This window comes from Schistocerca piceifrons, chromosome 8 (genome assembly GCF_021461385.2).
Source record: "Schistocerca piceifrons isolate TAMUIC-IGC-003096 chromosome 8, iqSchPice1.1, whole genome shotgun sequence".
Taxonomy (NCBI): Eukaryota; Metazoa; Arthropoda; class Insecta; order Orthoptera; family Acrididae; genus Schistocerca; species Schistocerca piceifrons.
Genome location: NC_060145.1, coordinates 137,840,334 through 137,864,814, shown reverse-complemented (window position 1 = coordinate 137,864,814; position 24,481 = coordinate 137,840,334). Strand labels below are relative to the sequence as shown.

At 45.0% G+C, this 24,481-nt stretch overlaps 1 protein-coding gene across 1 annotated transcript in view; it reads right to left on the bottom strand.

The window, feature by feature from the left end:
• Positions 1–24,481, bottom strand: part of LOC124711257 — a 321,437-nt gene that overhangs the window by 5,211 nt on the left and 291,745 nt on the right. The window contains exons 3-6 of the mRNA XM_047241229.1: positions 21,432–21,750; positions 13,757–13,936; positions 11,183–11,315; positions 5,298–5,440 (exon numbers count right to left, since the gene is read on the bottom strand). Coding sequence (XP_047097185.1) covers positions 5,298–5,440; positions 11,183–11,315; positions 13,757–13,936; positions 21,432–21,750 — 775 coding nt within the window. The remainder of the gene's footprint in view (positions 1–5,297; positions 5,441–11,182; positions 11,316–13,756; positions 13,937–21,431; positions 21,751–24,481) is intronic.

Sequence of the window (24,481 nt, the reverse complement as noted above, 5' to 3'; positions counted from 1 at the left end):
CATTCTAGGATCTGAAGGGATTTGTAAAAAGTTGGGGGAGCGAAGATCCAGGCAGGGTGGGCGTAGAAAAGGATAGGGCGAATGAGGGATTTATAGGTATAGAGGATGGTGGAGGGGTCCAGACCCCAAGTTCGGCCGGAAAGGAGTTTGAGGAGACAGAGGCGGGAGCATGCCTCGGCTTGGATCGTCCGGAGGTGAGGGGTCCAGGAGAGGCGACGGTCGAGGGTAACACCAAGGTACTTAAGGGTGGGGGTGAGGGCGATAGGACGGCCATAGATGGTGATGTAGAAATCGAGGAGGCGGAAGGAAGGGGTGGTTTTGCCTACTATGATCGCCTGGATAACTGACGCCAGGCCGTCAATCGACGTCCCATATAGTCCACCGTACCGTACACGGCGCATGCGCCCATCACAGTTGCTGCCCCTCCATGACTGGGCATGTGGTGCCGCCCTTAATAGAACACTGCCGGCAACGATAAATCGCACGATATTCGAATACTCGGGCTGGCCGCACCGAAGAACGTTCTGTTTTGATGTGGGATAGTACAGGATTTAACGTCCTGCTAAGAGAAAACCCATTGTCTCTGTTAATTACATTATCCGCCAACCTAATTTCAATTGCTTCTTTGTAGACACTGTTCCAAAAATCGGAAGTGTTGGCAACTCTCACAGTTTCGTCAAATTTCATACCGTGTCCTTAATTTCAGCAGTGTTCTGCTACTGCCGATTTTTCCGGCTATTGTAGCCTCGTATGACGGCGATGACACACCTGTCATGAACTGTGAGAATCGAACGGCCGATGTAAGCCTTCCCACATTGGTACGTAATTTTGTATACACCGGGTTTTCTAAGCCCCAAACCATCTTTCGCAGGGCCGAGTAGTGCCCTAATCTTAGAAGGTGTACGGAACACACTCTTAATGTTAAAATTCCTTAGAATTCTTCCTATCTTAAACGATATGTCCCTGCCATAAGGGATAAAGGCCACTGATTTATGTTCCTCTTCATGCACCTCCAGTGGTGGTCCAAACGCCATAGCCCGACGAATCTGCTTCTCAGAGTAACCATTTCCCTTAAAAACAGCTTTCAAATGTGCAAGTTCTTGTGTTAAGCTGTCCACGTTGGAAATGGCATAAGCTCTGCGTACCAAAGTCCTAAAGACACAACTGCGTCGGTGTGATGAGTGACAACTCTTAGAATGCAGATACCGATCCGTGTGCGTCGGCTTTCGGTGAACACTATGTCCCAAAGTACCATCTGGGTTTTTATAAGATTGGTTCAAATGGCTCTGAGCACTATGGGACCTAACATCTATGGTCATCAGTCCCCTACAACTTAGAACTACTTAAACCTAACTAACCTAAGGACATCACACAACACCCAGTCATCACGAGGCAGAGAAAATCCCTGACCCCGCCGGGAATCGAACCCGGGAACCCGGGCGCGGGAAGCGAGAACGCTACCGCACGACAACGAGCTGCGGACTTTTTATAAGACATAACATCTAAAAATAGAAGCACCCCATCACTTTCAACCTCCACGGTAAATTAAATGTGGGGATGAAGACAGCTGAAGTAGTCCAAAAATCTATTGCAAGCATCGCGTCCATGTGGCCAGACGAAAAAAGTATCATCCACATATCTACAGAAGCACGTTGGTTGCAAAGCCGAAGTGCTCTGTAACATATGCTGGAAGTCCTCCATAAATAAATTGGCGACTACGGGTGATAAAGGACTACGCATAGCCACTCCGTCGTTCTACTCAAAAATGCTGTCATTAAATAAGAAATACGTGGATGTCAGCACATGAGGAGAAAGCTTCACCAACTCTTCATCCAGTTTTTCACTTATCAAACTAAGGGACTCTTCCAGAGGGACTCGTCTAAACAGAGATACCACATTAAAATTTGGGGCTTAGGAAACCCGGTGTACACAAAATTACGTGCCAGTTTGGGAAGGCTTACATCGGCCGTTCGATTCGCACAGTTCACGACAGGTGTGTGGAACATCGCCATCATACGAGACTACAACAGCCGGAAAAATCGGCAGTAGCAGGACACTGCTTAAATGAGGGACACGGTATGAAATTAGACGAAACTGTGATAGTTGCCAACACTTCCGGTTTATGGAACAGTGTCTACAAAGAAGCAATTGAAATTAGTTTGGCGGATAATTTAATTGACAGAGACTGTGGGTTTCCTCTTAGCAGGACTTGGAATCCTATATTATCCCACATTAAAACAGAACATTCTTCAGTGCGGCCAGCCCGAGTATTCGAATATCGTTTCTGAATGCGATTTATCGTTGCCGCCAGTGTTTTACTAAGGGCAGCGTCACCTGCACAGTAATGAAGGGCAGCAACTGTGATGGGCGGCGCATGCGCCGTGTACGGTACGGTGGCCAATATAGGATGTCGATTGGCAGCCTGACGTCAGTTCTCAGCGAGACTCATCAGCAGAAGCAGCTTTCTCCTGAAGATGGTGACCAGTTGGATCGCCGAAATATCGAATCGAGTTGATTTTAGGATCCGACAGCAAACCCGAAGAGACTTTCAAGACCTGTTACGCCGGGAAAGCCTACGATGTCACATTAATCTTTATCTGTCTACTGACTATCAATATACTGCTTAAAGCTCTTCACGCTTGTATTATCTAAATTTAATCGACTAATTCGTAAGGAAGCTAATACTTTTAAGGAAGTTGCTCTCTCCTCAGTTTTACTACGCTCGTACGCAAAACATAAGTACGAGATAGATAAAGCAAGATAACATACACTGAAGCGCCAAAGAAACTGGTATAGGCATGGGTATTCAAATACCGAGATATGTAAACAGGCAGAGTACGACGCTGCCGTCGTTAACACCTGTATAAGACAACAAGTGTCTGGAGCAGTTGTTAGCTCGGTTACTGGTGCCACAATGGTAGGTTATTAAGATTTATATGAGTATGAACTTGGTGGTAAAGTCGGCGCACGAGCGATGGAACACAGCATGTCCGAGGTAGCAATGAAGTGGGGATTTTGCCGTACGATTGTACCGTGAAAATCAGAAATCCGAAAAAACATCTAATCTTCGACGGAAGGAAAAAGCGCCTGCGGGATCAACGACGAGTAGAGAGAATCATTCAACGTGACGCAACTGCAGCCCTTCCGCAAATTGCTGCCGACTTCAATGTTGGACCATCAACAAGTGTCAGCGTGCAAATCATTAAACGAAACATCATTGATATGGGCTTCCGGAGCCGAAGGCCCACTTGTATGCCCTTGATGACTGCATGACACAAAGCTTTACGCCTCAAGCTTTACGCCTGGCCTGGGACCGTCAACGCCGACATTGGACTATTGATGACTGGAAACATGTTGCCTGGTCGGACGAGTCTCGATAGAAATTGTATCGAGCGGATGGATGAGTATGGGTATGGAAACAACCTCACGAGAACATGGACCCTGCATGTCAGTGGGGGACTCTTCAAGTTGGTGGAGGCTCTATAATGGTGTGGGGCGTGTGCAGTTGGTGTGATATAGGACCCCTGATACGTCTAGATACGACTCTGACAGGTGACACGTACGTAAACATCCAGTCTGATCACCTGCATCCATTCATGTCCATTCTGCATTCCAACGGAGTTGGGGAATTCCAGCAGGACGATGCGACACCACACACATTCAGAATTGCAGCAGAGTGGCTCCAGGAGCGCTCTTCCGAGTGTAAACACTTCCGCTGGCCACCAGACTCCCCAGACATGTACATTACTGAGCGTATCTGGGAAGCCTTGTAACGTGTTGTTCAGAAGAGATCTCCACCCCCTCGTACTCTTACGGATTTATGGACAGCCCTGCGGTATTTATGTACTACTTCAGACATTAGTCGAGTCCATGCCATGTCGTGGTGCGGCGCTTCTGCCTGCTCCCGGGAGCCCTACGCGATATTTGGCAGGTGTACCAGTGTTTTTGGCTCTTCAGTGTAAATGTCATAACACGAACGTCCCTTCCTGAAGCCTTACTGTTCTTCTGAGAATATTGCATCAGCGATAGTTCGTAATCCTTGATTAAGAATTTTCCCACAGATTTTATATTCTACATTTAGAAGACCTATTCCACCACAATTTCCTGTATACAGGGTGGTCCATTGATAGACACCAGGCCAAATATCTCACGAAATAAGCATCAAACGAAAAAACTACAAAGAACGAAAATTGTCTAGCTTGAAGGGGGAAACCAGGTGGCGCTATGGTTGGCCCACTAGATGGCGCTGCCATAGGTCAAACGGGTAGAAACTGCGTTTTTCAAAATAGAAACCACCATTTTTTATTACATATTCGTGTAGTACATAAAGAAATATGAATGTTTCAGTTGGACCACTTTTTTCACTTTGTGATAGATGGCGCTGCAATAGTTGAAGTGGTATTGAATAGCATATTTCACGACAGGTGGATTGGTCGTCGAAGCACCATACCATGGCCCGCACGTTCACTGAATCTGACGTCCCCGGATTTGTTTCTGTGGTGAAAGTCGAAGGATATTTGCCGTCGTGATCCACCAACAATAACTGACAACATGCGTCAGCGCATTGTCAATGCATGTGCGAACATTACGGAAGGCGAACTACTCGCTGTTGAGAGGAATGTCGTTACACGTATTGCCAAATGCATTGAGGTTGACGGACATCATTTTGAGCATTTATTGCATTAATGTGGTATTTACAGGTAATCACGCTGTAACAGCATGCGCTCTCAGAAATGATAAGTTCACGAAGGTACATGTACCACATTGGAATAACCGAAATAAAATGTTCAAGCGTACCTACGTTCTGTATTTTAATTTAAAAAAACCTACCTGTTACCAACTGTTCGTCGAAAATTGTGAGCCATGTGCATGTGACTATTACAGCGCCATCTACCACAAAGCGAAAAAAGTAGTCCAACTAAAACATTCATATTTCTTTACGTACTACACGAATATGTAATAAAAATGGGGGTTCCTATTTTTAAAAAAACGGAGTTGATAGCCTTTTGACCTATGGCAGCGCCTTCTAGCGGGCCAATCATAGCGCCATCTGATTTCCCCCTTCAAGCTAGACAAGTTTCGTTCTTTGTAGTTTTTTCGTTTGACGCTTATTTCGTGAGATATTTGGCCCGGTCACGATCAATGGACCACCCTGTAGACACAGTCTTATAAACAAGGAAAAATATCCTTTGGATAGAAGATGAGACGTGTTTGTTGTTCTTTGCGAGCATGAGAGAAATGGCGATCAGTGCAGAGTCGGTAAGCAGTGGAGTGTTCAGAGTGGAACTCGCTGTTACCTGAAGCCGTTCTGCGTGGTGGCGATGCCGTCATAGAGCGGGAACTGCGTGTGCGCCTGCACGGGCGGCTGCACAGTGTTCTGGTAGTAGCCGGCCGCCGCGTTGTCGTAGCGGTCCGCCGCCGGCGGCGACGCCGTCTGGTACTGCGGGAAAAGTGTGCCTCAGTTCAGTACAGCTTTTAGACACTTTCCGTGGCACACATTCGTGAGAACTCGCTGCGATGTCGAACGTGTCAGTGATTTTACAAGTCCGACACTTTTCTCTGAAAACATGGCTACCTGCTGCACAAACACAATTTTAACTAAAGTTCAGTCTTGATCACAACAATTACGTCTCAATAACATAGGTGACCGGTTTCGGTTATATTTATATAACCATCTTCAGACCCATGGCTTCCTTGAATGATGGTAGGCGGAGCTCTCCTCAGCTGCTACGAAGTCAACTGAGGAGAGCTCCGCCTACCATCCTTCACGGAAGCCATGGGTCTGAAGATGGTTATATAAATATAACCGAAACCGGTCACCTATGTTATTGGAACATAAGTGTTGTGATCAAGACTGAACTTTAGTTAAAATATAATAATCTATTGATCACTGTATTCCAAAAATGTTTACCAAGATTGTTTTAAAAATCTTAGTCTATAACAAAATTTGATAAATGTCATCAAAATGCATACACACTATCTACCAGCGGAAAAATGGTACTATCGGAGAGCAGAGATGCGAATATGTTTCTGTCTTCCTCAGCACCTTTAAAAATTTCCCAAAAATTTTGGCATGCAAACATATTCGACGCTTTTTTAACATGGAGCTCACGTCAAACTTCTACAAGCCACCCTAACAGTTACACGCTCACACCCACCAGTCCATCGCTCATAACCCCCCCCCCCCCCCCCCAAGCCCAGTTGCTCTTTCTCACTCAGACATTCAGCCCAACTCACAGTCATTATCTCATTGTGTCTCTCGAACTGTCACTCTTTCCTGCATCACAGCCACGGTCCCCTACAACTACAGTCTCTTCTCTCCGTCATTGTCTCCCTCTTGCTCTTTCTTACCCATAACATCTTATTCCTTTCGTCTTCTTTACTAGTGCTGCTGCTGTCTCTTCTCTCTGTCACTATCTCACTCGTCGTTATTGTCATATACTCTGTCTCTCATTATCACTGGTTCCCACCTCTTCGCCTTTCTCTTTATTTCTTCTCCCGCCCCCTGGCACTGTCTCCTTCACTCTTTCCCTAGCACTGTTCTGTCACTGTCTACTATGTTCCACTGCACTGTATGCGTCTCTTTCTCTCACACTGCCACTATCTCCTTCGCTCTTTCTAGAACACAGCCACTGTCTACCATCTTCCAGCATTTATTACTTTTCCAGCTCTTTGCCACTGCCACAAAAGGGTGAATATGTTCCCATGACAAAAGTTTTGGGAAATTTTAAAACGGGCAGCTTATGCCTGTCGTTTCAATCAGAATATTTTAGATAAACAGGTTTGTATACGCATTTTTTGTGATCCCAGAGGAACATTTTTCCACTGATTTACTTCTTTTTCCTGCTGCAACAGAGCATGTAACTCCTATGAAAAGAAAAGTATTGGTCAGTAGATTTAGATATTTTACTTATGTAAAATTGAAATAGCTCAAATCTTATTTTACACTTTAGACCGTACTTTACGTGCAGAATTGTTTTGCAAGTGCTCCACAACTACAACATGGGGTTTCCAGATGATAGCGGAGACACTTTACAGTATATTTCTCAGCATTACGTCACTTTATTAACCACATTTTCGCCTCACACCGGATTCTACGTGCGTATTTTTCGTGTAAAGGTAGGGTAACTTTGAACCACTGCCTCTAGAAAACAGATAAAGATATGAAGAAAATTTTCAACATTGTTCGAGACCGGGATCTTAAAAATATATCTAATAAATTTCAGTCATTTTCCCCGAATAGCCGTCTTGGAATCCGAGGCTGGGTGTTGCTTCACTGGTGATGGCGGGAATATGGTAAAAAACCTTTTTGTGGCAATTCTCGAGGGCCCGCCCATGAACTGGTGGGGCCTCAATAAGTTCCATCAGGTTCACCGTAAACCACATCAAATGTAAAAAGAACCAACCGATTTGCTCCATTTGCCTAAGCAGGAGAACGCCTGTAATAATCATACTTTGACCCTGTGCTATAGGATAATGATACTAAGGCTATTCTTCTGTTCTGTATACAAATGGTCCCTAACCCAAGTGCTATCCAAAACACTTGACGCTACCTTTTTATCACCAACAAAACCCGTGGTATGAGCAACAGAAAATTCTGTTTTTATGCGCGGCGTTTTGGAACGTATTAAGTGCGCGTGTAGTTGCATGCACATCGATCCAGGAATATAGCGCACCAGGGATATAAGGTGGTCTAAGCAGATGATTTTCGTTATCTTAGAACCACATGCCTATTTGAAACAAGTAATGTTCCTATTCATTTCACATAGAACAATTTCGCTACATAATGGGATTTTGGTAGATGTCGTTATGGTCCTGAACCAAAGTCTAGTTATGCAGCTCTCCAAGCTAATTTATTCAGTACAAATACCTCTATCTATGTGTAACTGTTGCATTCTATTTTCTCGTGTTCGTGCTTAATGTGATCATGCCTTGGTCAGCCTCTGCAATTTTTACGTCCACACATTTTCCTCCATTACCAATAATGTCTCAAGATGTGTCTTATTAACCAATCTCTTCTTTTGGGCAGGTTGTGCGGTAAAATTCTTTTGTTTGTATCAAATGACAGTACCAGTTTGACTTTTGTTTTTGATTACCAAGATTGGCTTTGGCCACCAAGCCCCTTTCCCACTAGTTATATGTGTATCATCGTAGGAGTACAAACACTCAACCTTCCACGACTCATCTGTTATATGTCTATCGTCGTGTACACACACAGACTCAAATTCTCACGACGACAGCCATACAATCACTGGAAAATCCCCTTAGTGGCCGAATCGTGGAAATCAAAAATAAAAATAAAAGCTCAGCTGATGCCGTCGTTTGCTCCTAAGTAATACTATATTTGCGGAAGTTGTACCACTGTGATCCATATGCTAGACAAGAAATTAGGTTCCTTTTCTCCCAGTATCTCCACGTTAGTTACTTGGTCTCCTGTTGCACCGTTCTCCTTTTGTCTGCATTACTTATCCTCCTTGTTTTAAATCCGTATGGGGCTACGCTAGACACAAATATTTCCAGGAAAGGACTTCACAACACATATTTTTATTTGTTTTATTTTGTGACATCTATCTTTTAACTGGTTTGATGCAGATGGCCTCGACTTCCTCTCCCGTGTCTCTAAAAATCACTCCCACTTAACGACCTCATTTATTTGTTAAATATATTCCGATCACTGCCTTCTTCCACATTTTTACCCTCTACACTTCACTTTCTTGATGTCGTGACACACGTCCTATCATCGTCTCTGTTCTTGTTGTCGATCCTGCAGAGTACCTCCCCATTTCTCATCATATCTGTCCACCTAACTTTCAACATCTTTCTATAGGACAAGATGCGTTAAGCTTTGATTATATTCTTTTTTTACAGTTTTCTATCATTCAGCTTCGTATAATGCTTTACCGCAAACGTACGTTTCCAGAATTTTTTTCTTCAAATTACGGCCGATGTTCGACACTAGCAGGCTTTGTTCGGACAGGAATGGCCTTCTTACTTATGCTAGTCTGCATTTTGTGTCCTCCTTGTTTCGTTTGTCATGTGTTATTTTGCTTCCAAGACAGCAGAATTCAGTCACTCTGTCTACTTTGCGGTCGCCAGTTTTAAAGTTTATTGCTAATCTCATTTCTGTTACTTCTCATTACCTTAGAATTACATGCACTGATTTCTCTTTTTCAGAGAAGCTTTGCTTGCTGTTGATAGCTTCATTTTATAATCTCTTTACTTATGTCATATTCATTGTTCCGTTTCAATAACTGATCCCCTTATTATTGTCTGATTTAACCATATTACACTGCATTAACATTTTGTCTGTGTTCACTTTCAAGACATCATCCATTCCATTCAATTGATCTTTGAAGTCCATCGCCATATTGGTCAAAATTACAATGCCATCGGGAAGCCTCAAACTTTTTAATTCTTCTCCCTGTAATTTAATTCCTTTTACAAATTTCTCATTGGTTTCTTTCACTGCTTTCTCAATGCAATTCGATCCCTGCTACATTCAAAATTTATTCATTTATAGTGATTGATTGCTTTTCATATTTCTATTTTTCTCTTTGCCCAAGTATGCATAACATAGATTGATCAGCCAGAACATTAAGACCACCGACCCACTATCGATATAAACACGTACAGGCGATAGCAGCGTCACCTGCCAAGGAATGACTGCTGGCGCCATGTTACTAATCGTGCGTCCCCTCCCGCCGGACGTTCGAGTCCTCCCTCGGGCATGGGTGTGAGTGTTGTCCTTAGCATTAAGTTAGTTTAAGTAGTGTGTAAATCTAGGGATCGATGACCTCAGCAGTTTGGTACCTTAGGAATTCACACACATTTGAACATTTTGAATGACTGCTAGTCAGACACACGCAGGTTGCATGTAGTATCATTAAGCCGGCTGTCCGTATGTAGAATGGGCAAGGCGCGAGATCTGCATTTGACCGAGGGCAGATTTTTATTGCTCGAAGGCTCGGCACGAGCATTTCGGAAACTGCACGACTCATCGAGGAGTACTCTGGTGATTCCCTCAACACTTGGCGATATCAGGGTGAGAACACGTCCAGACGTTGTGGGGTTGGGGGGCCAACACTCATTACAGATGTCGGACGTCATAGGCTGAGCAGACTGGTAAAACAGGACAGGCGGCGAACTGTGGTGGAGCTAATACCAAACTTAAATGCTGGGCAGAGTACGTGTCTGAACGCACAGTGCACCAAACACTCCTAATAATGGGCCTCTGCAGCCGACGACCCGTGCGTGTGCCAATGTTAACACCACGATATCGGCAAGTACGACTGATTGGGCACGTGACTATTGGCACTGCACGTTGGAGCAGTGGCAGAGTGTTGCACGGTCTGATGATTCCCGACAACTTCATCGTCATGCCGACGGGAGGGCGCGAATCCGTCGCCTTCCAGAGGAACAACTCGTTGACACCTGTACCGTGGGACAGAGACAAGATCCGTTACGCTGTGGGGAACATTCACGTGGGCATCCATGGGTCCTGAACCCGTGTCTTCAGAGCATATCACCCCCTCCCCCCTTTTCCCAGAATTTATGGCAATTAGGTGACTTGTCAGTGCAGATGTGGTGCCAACTCCCTCCAAGCGCCCTACCAAGGCGTCAGTGCTTCCACGCTACGACGTGTCGTCGCTGTTATCCGTGCCAAAAGAGGACATACCAGCTATTAGGTAGGTGGTCATGATGTTCTGGCTGATCAGTGTATTCTATAGTGTACATTACAGAACTAGGCAACGGCCTTGCCGCAGTGGATACACCGGTTCCCGTGAGATCACCGAAGTTTAGTGCTGTCAGGCGTGGTCGGCACTTGAATGGGTGACCATCCAAGCCGCCATGCACTGTTGCCATTTTTCGGGGTGCACTCAGCCTCGTGATGACAATTGAGGAGCTACTCGACCGAATAGTAGCGGATTCGGTCAAGAATACCGCGAGAGCAGTGTGCTGACCCCACGCCCCTGCTACCGCATCCTCCACTGAGGATGACACGGCGGTCGGATGGTCCCGGTAGGCCACTCGTGGCCTGAAGACGGAGTGCTTAGTAATAAGTGCTTAACATTACAGAACTACTGCACGTTATAGAGCACAGATCTCATATTGCTGTGATGCGATAATGTAAACTGGTGTAATACAAACAATGGTCTACAAGGGGTTACTTGAGTCCTTTTACCTGGTAGTTGCTCGGCAGACCGGAGTACTGCGGCTGGATAGCGTTGGACGAGATGGGCTGGTAGCCAGGGTAGATGACCGACGCCGGCGGGCTGAAGCTGAAGGCGGGAGCTGAGTAGCCCAGGGCGGGCCGCCTGTAAAAGGTCAGGAGAAAGGACTCAGTACCAACAGACCGGGCAAGGCCAAATTATGTACGCGACTGGGATTTTACTACATGTTGTATCCAGCTTTGAACTGACACCCCAGTCAAGCATCGGCTGATGATTCAGAATGGAAGATGTAGGGTTACCAGCGCCAATCACTTGGTCCTGTTTAAATTAACTAGAAGAATAAAAAATGGAACGTGCTCGCAAACATCAAAACAATACTCGAGGAGATACTTAAACGTTATGGGAAACGTCTTTTTTTTCACAATTTCTACAAAAAAAACCTATGTCTTATTGTGACCTCTCACGTTTTCTCGGTGTGGTTCATTACTGATGTGCTTCTGGGTATACAGCTGAGTTGCTGTTGTTTCCATTTTTTGCGAAATATTTTCGAGTCGTGCAGTTATGTGTGCATAACCTGAAGAAGATGGCTGGATAGGTCGTCGAAATACTGTCCACAACCACTTGGCTGCATATCTTCAAGTACATCCTTGCGTTTTATTCCTTAGTTGCATCCACATATTCTGATCACTAGAGTGCAGAACGGCACCCACACCTTCTTTGAGTAGCCAGTCTAATATGAGAATAGTGATGAGTTACTGTAGCATCCACTGACTGTATAACCATACTGCCTCCCATTTATGAGAACGTATTTTTCTTAGTTCCACTGTTTTGATATGTAAATAAATTTACAGCTACTAGCGTTAAAATATTGGTATGACTTAAAAAGGGTGCTCTATATCAGCTACTGTAATTTGTGCCTGGGACAGAGTTATATACAACACAAATGTTAAAATGGACATAATTAGTGTACGAGTGTGTGAGTAGGGCAGCAATCGCTCGCCCAATCACAGTGGAGTGGTAGCTCTCACTGAAGGAAAAAACTGCAGCCAGCCACACTTCTTGATATATGCTTTATTTCATCACGTCTAGTTCTGGGGCTGAGCCCGTCATCAGATGGCATCGACGATTTATTGTACAAATTTCATATAATTTTGATCTATAATATAACAGGATATTCAGGATTTTTTGTTTACCTTTCCATTTCTTATCTTACCAGTCGACTTAATATTTTGAACCCTTCTGTAATACTACATCTCAAATACTTTGACTGTTTTATTTTTGACAAGAAATAGCTAACTCCAGTGTTTCACATGTACTACTTCATAGGGTAATATATTACCTGTAATATATCATTACTTGGGTGCACCTGTAGACTAGTGCTGGTAGCTACTCTGAATACTACAGCTGGTTTTTCTGTTTCTAGGAACAAGGACTATTCTGCAGTCTGAAGATAATGGAATGCTTTTACCTTAATGTGGGTAAGTGCTGGTGGTCTAGCTTGATCCTGGTGGTTTCTGTAGAAAGCCTGTTTTTTCTAACACCTTTTAGGAAAGAAACTTCTCATAGGCTTGGCAAGAAGCAGCACATCACAGCAGATACTATGAGCATTAGTAAGAGAGGGCCAATTGAAATGTGTATGTTCTGCTCTAGAGCTAATTGGCCAATATGTCTGCATGTTAAGTTTTGATAGCCCACAAAATGAGGACTCTGCTAGCATTCGATTTAGGAGTTGGACTGGAGTCATGATCCATATGTGGTGACCCTGTGATTTAAGAACTGTTACATGTAAGAAGTCAGAAGCCCATTGATCTTATTTGATCAGTAAAGTTGTTCTTTTGTTATGGAAAGAAAATGATTGGCAAATGCATGGGTGTCAAGGGCTGAGACAATTTCCATTTTTCTGTGAGAAATGGTGCAGTGAAGAAGCACTTGCTAAGCAGACAGCGGTCTCATATCAGACCATAGAGACATCAGCTAGTTGGAAGTAGTGTTTGATAATGATGAAACAGGCTTGGTGAAGTCTTACAGACAGCAATAAAGTCCACATGTTTCAGTGGAAATTTGTGGTGTTTGTGTGTGTATCTTTCTCCTTTTTCAACTTTAGACTGTTTTCTCGTAGAGGAAATTCTAGAAAACAGCTGATAACTGAAGCTACTATTTGCTGTGCTCATTTACCAATTCAGTGGTCAGGTCCTAGAGTTTTTTTTAAAAAAGTGGGTAGGCTGCTATAGAGCTTAGTTATGTTGAAGAAGTGGTTGTTTCAACCCTGACTTGTGGGTCAAAGTCAGGCTAGCAGCAGTTATTTAGACTGAGTGTGTATTTGTAAAAGTACAGACGGTTAATCAGGGTCTATCACCAAACATTTTGGAGGTAGTCTATGGAACAATAAGTTGTGTAATTTGTCTAGTGCATGACACAGCAGAAAGAGGGGAGTGGTTCTTCGTCCAACACTATGGCGCAGTCGGCAAGGAAGGTTTCATGCCTATTACGTTTGACCGGAAGTCTGACCCTCTGCTGCTGGTTGTGGAACAAGAGCTTTCGTCACGCTCAGAGTCCTTCATCAGAGCAGCGCGGCGTGCACTCACCTGACTGGCTCCTGCTGCGGCGTGGAGAGGGGCAGCGGCGCCGGGGTGGGGGGCGCTGTGGCGATGGGCGCGCGGTAGCTGGTGCCGCCCTGCGAGGGCGCAGACTTGCTCTTGGCCAGCGCGCTGCCGATCGGCTCATCGCGTCCCACGTACACCGACTTGGTGCGCACCACGCGGTACCTGCGAAAGTGGGTTTAAAGTCTGAGTGTGCGTCTGGGACAGTGTGAAAACTACACATTGTTTTGCGCAACAAGAAACTGTACTTCAACTGGTGGACAGTAATGTCGTCGTAAAAGGAAACTAATTTGGTTCTCAATATAATTTGTTAAGGCTACATATCACGTAATTGAAGCTAAATAAGGCTACATTCTCACGTAACTGTACTTGAATATTTCATCTTCCGACCATGTGTAACACAAGGGAAGCACAGGTACTGATACAATTCTAACCATGCTATATCAAGCAGCTTTGATAAGAGATTCTCGTTGGCTGTAGTAATACTTAATGACATTTCTGGCAATGCCAGTGACAATTTGTTTCTTGAAAACTGCAGAACACATAACCAGATATTTACGACAAGATCGCAATAAATGGCAATTCATATTTACGAAAAAAGGAAAGCTCGGCTCACAAGTCGAAAAAAAGTTAAATAATTAACTTTTTGGTTGTTTACAAGTATATGTCTACAGTCATGGTAAACATTTATGTCTCTACACCAAGCTAATGTAGCACGTCGGCAGAGAAGCCAAATGGTGCAATCCGTCTGTACTTTGTCAATGATCTGCGCAATTTTGCTTCGGATCTTCTAGTACTTTGCCGCAGGCATTTCAGCTTGTAGTACGACTGTAAACAAACAAAAATTAATTACATGGCATTTTTGATTTGAAGTGATAGTTAAAACTTAAAGGCCACACAACGTAACTGGAAGTTATTTAAGATATCATACACACATTTTCAAAGCAATGTGACACTTGGTTTGGCTTGCTTCTGTGGACAGGACGTAAAAATCAGTGTCAACATACAGTACGTATTCAAGTAATAACACTAGTTCTTGATCCTAGGTCTAAGTATGTCACAATTTCTAGAGATAAGGAACAGGAGAAAAGGAAAATCAAAGGGATACTATAGACAAATACTCAGGGAGGCATAGAGCACTGCCACCGAAGCAACTGTCTTCCTGATAAGCATGGTCCCTGAGATGTCTTCTCCAGTGCGTGGATTTTCGAGACATACAGCATTGGACAGGCAGTCGTTCCGTCAGCGCACCACTTGTTAATGGAACAGACTGAAAATTGTACTTCTTTATTCTCTTCGTTTTGTCCATGAGATAATACTCCCTCTAAAAGTGACGCTGTACTCGTTCTGCATACCTGTTAACCATGTACCGGTTCTCCAAAATCCAACTGTTTTATACAGGGTGTTGCAAAAAGGTACGGCCAAACTTTCAGGAAACATTCCTAACACGCAAATAAAGAAAAGATGTTATGTGGACATGTGTCCGGAAACGCTTAATTTCCATGTTGGAGCTCATTTTAGTTTCGTCAGTATGTACTGTAGTTCCTCGATTCACCGCCAGTTGGCCCAATTGAAGGAAGGTTGACTTCGGTGCTTGTTTTGATATGCGACTCATTGCTCTACAGTACTAGCATCAAGCACATCAGTGCGTAGCATCAACGGGTTAGTGTTCATCACGAACGTGGTTTTGCAGTCAGTGCAATATTTACAAATGCGGAGTTGGCAGATGCCCATTTCATGTATGGATTAGCACGGGGCAATAGCCGTGGCTCGGTACGTTTGTAACGAGACAGATTTCCAGAACGAAGGTGTCCCGACAGGAAGAAGTTCGAAGCAATTGATCGGCGTCTTAGGGAGCACGGAACATTCCAGCCTATGAGTCGCGACTGGGGAAGACCTAGAACGACGAGGACACCTGCAATGGACGAGGCAATTCTTCGTGCAGTTGACGATAACCCTAATGTCAGCGTCAGAGAAGTTGCTGCTGTACAAGGTAACGTTGACCACGGCACTGTATGGAGAGTGCTACGGGAGGACCAGTTGTTTCCGTACCATGTACAGCGTGTGCAGGCACTATCAGCAGCTGATTGGCCTCCACGGGTACACTTCTGCGAATGGTTCATCCAACAATGTGTCAATCCTCATTTCAGTGCAAATGTTCTCTTTACGGATGAGGCTTCATTCCAACGTGATCAAATTGTAAATTTTCACAATCAACATGTGTGGGCTGACGAGATCCGCACGCAATTGTGCAATCACGTCATCAACACAGATTTTCTGTGAACGTTTGGACAGGCATTGTTGGTGATGTCTTGATTGGGCCCCATGTTCTTCCACCTACGCTCAATGGAGCACGTTATCATGATTTCATACGGGATACTCTATCTGTGCTGCTAGAACATGTGCCTTTACAAGTACGACACAACATGTGGTTCATGCACGATGGAGCTCTTGCACATTTCAGTCGAAGTGTTCGTACGCTTCTCAACAACAGATTCGGTGACCGATGGATTAGTAGAGGCGGACCAATTCCATGGCCTCCACGCTCTCCTGACCTCAACCCTCTTGACTTTCATTTATGGAGGCATTTGAAAGCTCTTGTCTACGCAACCCCGGTACCAAATGTAGAGACTCTTCGTGCTCGTATTGTGGGCGGCTGTATACAATACGCCATTCTCCAGGGCTGCATCAGCGCATCAGGGATTCCATGCGACGGAGGGTGGATGCATGTATCCTCCCTAACGGAGGACATTTTGAACGTTTCCTGTAACAAAGTGTTTGAAGTCACGCTGGTACGTTCTGTTGCTGTGTGTTTCCATTCCATGATTAATGTCGTTTGAAGAGAAGTAATAAAATGAGGTCTAACATGGAAAGTAAGCTTTTCCAGACACATGTCCACATAACATATTTTCTTTCTTTGTGTGTGAGGAATGTTTCCTGAAAGTTTGGCCGTACCATTTTGTAACACCCTATATGCATTCCTTCACTTACAAGGACACCGTCATGTTGGAGTGAGCCCCACACTAGCTTGAACTAAAACAAAGATGCGTGTTTTATAATGAAATACATTAAGCGTCTTATTACTTTAGATGCAAAACCTGTGCAATGTACTCATGCTCATGTCAGCTCTGCAACGGCTGCCTCTTCTTGCTATAATATTACCTATTAATTGAAGCTCATGTACACAAGCAAGAAAGGTTACACATCACTGCATGTAGGAAAGTAAGAAATATTGCCTACATGATTTGAAAAAGAAAGTAGCATTCCCTTTTTCAAAAATATGCCGTGCAACATGGACACGACAGAATTACAAGTGCCTGCGATCAATAACGGTGAAAGTACGTTAATCAGACACACAAGTATTCGTGAGTTGAGCTGTAGGCTTATACAACCAGTCCTTCACTTAGGTAAGCAAATATCAAATATGATAGAATATCGCCAAACTAATGATCAGATTAGACAAAGCCTTACCATCGCATGCGTTTGTAGCCAAGTTTATGGAAACAAATATTGGACGTGGGAGAATATAGCCGACCTAGTAGAAAGAAATGTCGTGTGGCTAGGGCCTCCCGTCGGGTAGACCTGTCGTCTAGTGCAAGTCTTTTGAGTTGACGCCACTTCTGCGACCTGCATGTCGAAGCCGAACTAGTGATCAGATTAGACAAAGCTCTTAGTATTGCATGCGGTTGTAGGCCGCGTCGTCACACACGGAACCCCGCCACAGCCTGAACATACTGACGAAGATGTTAACAATCCAATCGGAACAAAGACCATGAATTGGAACAGTCACGAAACTCGTGCTTGATTACAGACGACAAATTGAGATAAAATCTCGCTGCAGTGGTGTAATGTATCGCTGGGAACAGTACGTCAGAGAAACAAACGCACTTACCAAAAAGTGGCGTGAACTCCAAACAAGCAAATCACGAACAGATTGACTATGGCTCAGCTAAGATGGACTGTTTCAAGTGTGATGGATGTCAGGCAATTTCAGACGGGCTAAATATTTAGGTATCCCTGCACCACGACAAGTGTGTGATCTTTTATGTCATCTGTAAATGTATCAGGGCTCAGGGGTGTGCTCGTTGGATGTCTTGACGTGACGTCACGGAACATATGACCAAAACCGAGTGTGGAATGGAACACAGAAGTGAGCCAGTATCGAGAGGACGGGATGTGAGGACGCAGCACGCAGTTAGCTCCACGTCGTGTTTCGTATTGGTAATCGACATCAGCCCATCTTCATTGAAATAATATGTCTAGACTTTTTTTAAAAGGAAATCTTGTTTTCTCATATGTAACCGAGAATATTTTAAAGAACTATACTTTAAAATGAATTACCTTTTAAATACTTTGTATATTTATGTGTGCATCAACCAACCTGTAGGATCGTTTTGCATATAACTGGATGAAGCATGCATGGCGGTTCTGACTGGCGTTATTTTTATATGTTATGATTTGTTGCAAAACAGCAGAATAAGAGGGATATTGTGTTTTTATAAGAACTTTGCTTTCAATCTTTTAATGTAGTGGTTCGTAATGTACTTTCTTTTACTTTTATTGTAAAGTCTGACGATGGGTATTGTATAGCTGAAAGCGGCAATTCTATTCAAAAAGCTTCACCATCAAGAGAATTAAATAAGAGTTATTGACGTCGTGACCACTTTACAGATCGTCGTTTTATACCAAATTCTGTTCTGTGACTCATGAGTTCTCAAGTGCTACCAGCAGTCCAGGTAGCACAATGAATGTCTGTAGGGCGCTAAAAAAATGGGTACACGTCATACAACGGTCACATTTCTGCAGTCGGTATTAAGTGGCGCTTCAGGTGGTGTAAAGAATGACGTCACTGGAAATGTCTGGAAACTAGTGATTTGGAGTGACGAACCACGCTAACTGCCTGCAGAACGTTACCTATCGCCATGTGCAGTGCCAACACTAGAGTACAGAGGAGGTGGTGTTGCATTATGGGGTGTCTTTTTCTTGGTTAAGTTGTGATCTCCTTATTGCGTTTAAGAATATGCTAAATGCGAAAGAAAGTGAATAAATTTTACAACAGCAGGTGCTGAATACAGTCCAGGAGCATTTCGAGAACGGTGATGCTTTATATCAGCATGACAACGCAGCGTGTTATAAAGCGGCATCTGTGAGGCAATGGTCTGTGGACAATGAAATTTCTCAAATGGACAGGGATAACCAGAGTGCCGGACTGTACTCAGTGGAACGTCGACTTCACTCCAGAAGGTAGCGTCCAGCATCCTTGCGTTGCTGTTGGAGAGAACAGCCTGCTGATCCTCTAGAGATATTCAGAAACCTCACTGGAAGTGGTTCCAGCAGATTGTAAGCTCACATAACGGTGAAGGGTGGGCGCTGTGCTGGCCCTAAGCTATCGCCAGCACACCGATCGGCAAAGATGAAGTGCGAAGATCGATTTGCAGGCACTGGCAGCTGGTACTTTTTGCCGATGATACAAGTATAGCCATCACACTCAACAGACGAGAATTAACTGGGGAAATTGTAAACGATCTTTTTCAGAAAATTATTAAGTGGTTCTCTGCAAATGGGCTCTCATTAAACTTTGACAAAACACAGTATATACAGGTCCACACAGTAAATGGAATGACACCATTAATAAATATAGACTTCGACCAGAACTCGGTAGCTAAGGTAGAATATTCAAAATTTCTTGGTGTATGCATTCATGAGGGGTTGAACTGGAGAAAACACACTGAGGACGTGCTGAAACGTTTGAGTTCAGCTATTTATGCTATTAGGGTCATTGCAAATTTTGGAGATGAACATCTGAGTAAATTAACTTACCACGCCTATTTTCATTCTCTGCTTTCGTATGGCATCATATTCATTGCACAAAAGCGTGTAATCGGAATAATTGCTGGAGCTCATCCAAGATCGTCCTACAGACACTTATTTAAAGAGCTAGAGATCTTCACTGTAGCCTCACAATATATATTTTCACTTATGAAATTTGTTATTAGCAATCCGAACGAATTGAAAAGTAATAGCAGTGTACATGGCTACAACACTAGGAGAAAGGATGATCTTCACTACTCAAGGTTAAATCTAACTTTGACTCAGAAGGGGGTAAATTACGCTTCCACAAAAGTATTTGGTCACTTACCTAATAGCATCAAAAGTCTGACAGAGAGCCATATAACATTTAAAAGGAAATTAAAAGAATTTCTGAATGGCAACTCCTTCTACTCATTAGATGAATTTTTGGACATAGCAAGTGGGTAATTTCCCCAACACAAAAAAAATATTGTCATGTGATATTTTGTGTAATGTAATATCTTGTATAGACACCTTTTTTTAAGCTGACATGTTCCACATCATTATGAAGTGTCGTATTCATGATCTATGGAACAAGTACTAATCTAATCTAATCTGGATCAAGCGCGCCTATCACGAGAGACGCCAGAGACACATCCACAAGCACCACGCCGCCAACGCTCTCTCGGCGGCAAGTATTTAGGCCGCCGACGCTGACCGGAGGGACTGACTCACTTATTCATGCAGTTTGGCATCTGTCAGTTTACTCGTAGAGCCGGTATAGTTCATCACAGTACATAGTGGCCAGATTAGTGACTACAGTAGTACTACTATTATTGATGTTACATCAGTCTGCAAAGGACTGCTACAAAACATAGACTCTATTCAAGTTAAGTAACAGCTTCCTGTTCGTGTAAATAAAGAGCTGTATAATTCCACATGTACTTTTGTGTTGTAGAATGAGGATACCGGCCACCCATAACAAATCCTCTCGCTTTCTTCCTTGTGGTATAAGACTTTACAGGCACAACCCACATTAATGTTTCCAGAATGAGATTTTCACTCTGCAGCAGAATGTGCACTGATATGAAACTTCCTGGCAGATTAAAACTGTGTGCCAGACCGAGACTCGAACTCGGGACCTTTGCCTTTCGCAGGCAAGTGCTCTACCAACTGAGCTACCCAAGCACGACTCACGCCCCGTCCTCACAGCTTTACTTCTACCAGTACCTCGTCTCCTACGTTCCAAACTTTACAGACGCTCTCCTGCGAACCTTGCAGAACTAGCACTCCTGAAAGAAAGGATATTGCGGAGGCATGGCTTAGCCACAGCCTGTAGGATTTTTCCAGAATGAGATTTTCACTCTGCAGCGGAGTGTGCGCTGGTCAGTTTTAATCTGCCAGGAAGTTTCATATCAGCGCACACTCCGCTGCAGAGCGGAAATCTCATTCTGGAAACATCCCCCAGGCTGTGGCTAAACCATGTCTCCGCAATATCCTTTCTTTCAGGAGTGTTAGTACTGTAAGGTTCGCAGGAGAGCTTCTGTAAAGTTTGGAACGTAGGAGACGAGGTACTGGTAGAAGTAAAGCTGTGAGGACGGGGCGTGAGTCGTGCTTGGGTAGCTCAGTTGGTAGAGCACTTGCCTGCGAAAGGCAAAGGTCCTGAGTTCGAGTCTCGGTCCGGCACACAGTTTTAATGTGCCAGGAAGTTTCACATTAATGTTCCCGAATAGACGTCAGGATACTATTGATCAGAAAGTTTATTTCAGGACCTTTTGGACAGTGTCTGGTGTTAAAGATTAGTCGTTGAAATCAGTATTACTAGAGTAGAAATTTGACGCCGCTCGGAAGCGTCCCCGCGGTCGCTCACCCCGAGTTGTCGGCGACGTAGTCCCGGAGGCGGAGGACGCCGTCGGCGCCGATCCAGCCGTAGGAGCCGACGACGGAGCCGTCCTGCAGGCGCTTCTCCTTGCGGTACTGGCCGCTCTGCGTCTGGTAGCGGAAGTAGCGCTCGGGGCCCTCGTCCGTCTGGATGTGGAACTGGCCGGCGTCCGCCGCCGGCACCGGAGCGGGCGCTGGAGCTGGAACGGCGCTGTTCCAGGAGGCGGGGCTGCCGCTGGCGCTGCTGATGCTGCGGCCGCTCACCGCGCTGCTGCGGCCGCCAGCCTCCGGCCGGCCGGCGCTGAAACCTGCCCAAGAGAAACTAATATACACTACTGGCCATTAAAATGGCTACAACAAGAAGAAATGCAGAGGATAAACGGGTATTCATTGGACAAATATATTATACTAGAACTGACATGTGATTACATTTTCACGAAATTTGGGTGCATAGAGCCTGAGAAATCAGTACCCAGAACAACCACCTCTGGCTGTAATAACGGCCTTGATACGCCTGGGCATTGAGTCAAACAGAGCTTGAATGGCGTGTATAGGTACAGCTGCCCATGCAGCTTCAACACGATACCACAGTTCATCAAGAGCAGTGACTGGCGTATTGTGACGAGCCAGTTGCTCGGCCACCATTGACCAGACGTTTTCAACTGGTGAGAGATCTGGAGAATGTGCTGGCCAGGGCAGCAGTCGAACATTTTCTGTATCCAGAAAGGCCCGTACAGGACCTGTAACATACGGTCGTGCATTATCCTGCTGAAATGTAGGGTTTCGCAGGGATTGAATGAAGGGTAGAGCCACGGGTCGTAACACATCTGAAATGTAACGTCCACTGTTCAAAGTGCCGTCAATGCGAACAAGAGGTGACCGAGACGTGTAACCAATGGCAACCCATACCATCACGGCGGGTGATTCGCCAGTATGGCGATGACGAATACACACTTCCGGATGAGACCATCATGATGCTGTAAACAGAACCTGGATTCATCCGAAAAATTGACGTTTTGCCATTCGTGCTCCCAGGTTCGTCGTTGAGTACACCATCGCAGGCGCTCCTGTCTGTGATGCAGCGTCAAGGGTAACCACAGCCATGGTCTCCGAGCTGATAGCCCATGCTGCTGCAAACGTCGTCGAACTGTTCGTGCAGATGGTTGTAGTCTTACAAACGTTCCCATCTGTTACCTTAGGGATCGAGACGTGGCTGCACGATCCGCTACAGCCATGCGGATAAGATGCCTGTCATCTCGACTGCTAGTGATACGAGGCCGTTGGGATCCAGCACGGCGTTCCGTATTACCCTCCTGAACCCACCGATTCCATATTCTGCTAACAGTCATCGGATCTCGACCAACGCGAGCAGCAATGTCGAGATACGATAAACCGCAATCGCGATAGGCTACAATCCGACCTTTATCAAAGTCGGAAACGTGATGGTACGCATTTCTCATCCTTACACGAGGAATCATAATAACCTTTCACCAGGCAAGGCCGGCCAGCAGCTGTTACTGTATGAGAAATCGGTTTGAAACTTTCCTCATGTCAGCACGTTGTAGGAATCGCCACCGGCGTCAACCTTGTGTGAGTGCTCTGAAAAGCTAATCATTTGCATATCTCAGCATCTTCTTCCTGTCGGTTAAATTTTGCGTCTGTAGCACGTCAATTTCGTAATGTAGCAATTTTAATGGCCAGTAGTGTAGATTGCTTAGCGTCTAAATGACGCACGGGCCCAGTTACAGGTAGCCTATTTTCACGGCTTCCAAGGGCAACAAAAAATTTGATTTTCAGTATTTCATATAATGAACGTACAGTTGCGACTATGGACAGCTGTATAATTGAATGACGACAGTGAAAATTTGTGCCACATCGGGAATCGAACACAGATTGCCCGCATTACGCGAGCGGTCGCCTTCACCGCTTTGGCTATCCGTGCACGACTCATGGCCAGACCGGCCGGCCGAAGTGGCCGTGCGGTTAAAGGCGCTGCAGTCTGGAACCGCGAGACCGCTACGGTCGCAGGTTCGAATCCTGCCTCGGGCATGGATGTTTGTGATGTCCTTAGGTTAGTTAGGTTTAACTAGTTCTAAGTTCTAGGGGACTAATGACCTCAGCAGTTGAGTCCCATAGTGCTCAGAGCCATTTGAACCATGGCCAGACGCAAATTTCAGTGTGTTGTCAACTATGTGTCTACAACCTGTAGAGCCAAAGAAACTGGTACATCTAATATCGTGTGAGGGCCCCGCGAGCACACAGAAAGACTCGACAAATGTCTGAATGTGGTTCTAGAGGGAATTGATACCGTGAATCCTGTAGGGCTGTTCATAAATCCGTAAGAGTACGAGAGTGTGGGATTCGTACCAGGTCGGGTTGACAGAGGAGATAGAGAAGATCCAAAGAAGAGCGGCGCGTTTCGTCACAGGGTTATTTGGTAAGCGTGATGGCGTTACGGAGATGTTTAGCAAACTCAGGTGGCAGACTCTGCAAGAGAACGCTCTGGTTCGCAGTGTAGCTTGCTGTCCAGGTTCCGAGAGGGTGCGCTTCTGGATGAGGCACCGAATATATTGCTTCCCCCTACTTATACCTCCCGAGGAGATCACGAATGTAAAATCGGAGATATTCGAGCGCCCATGGAGGCTTTCCGGCAGTCGTTCTTCCCGCGAGCCGGCCGCGGTGGTCTAGCGGTTCTAGGCGCTCAGTCCGGAACCGCGGGACTGCTATGGTCGCAGGTTCGAATCCTGCCTCGGGCATGGATGTGTGTGATGTCCTTAGGTTAGTTAAGTTTAAGTAGTTCTAAGTTCTAGGGGACTGATGACCACAGATGTTAAGTCCCATAGTGCTCAGAGGCATTTGAACCATCTTCCCGCGAACCATACTCGACTGGAACAGGAAAGGGAGGTAATGACAGTGGCACGCAAAGTGCCCTCCGCCACACACCGTTGGGTGGCTTGCGGAGTATAAATGTAGATGTAGATGTAGATGAGTGTGGAGATCTCTTCTGAACAGCACATTGCAAGGCATTCCAGATATGCT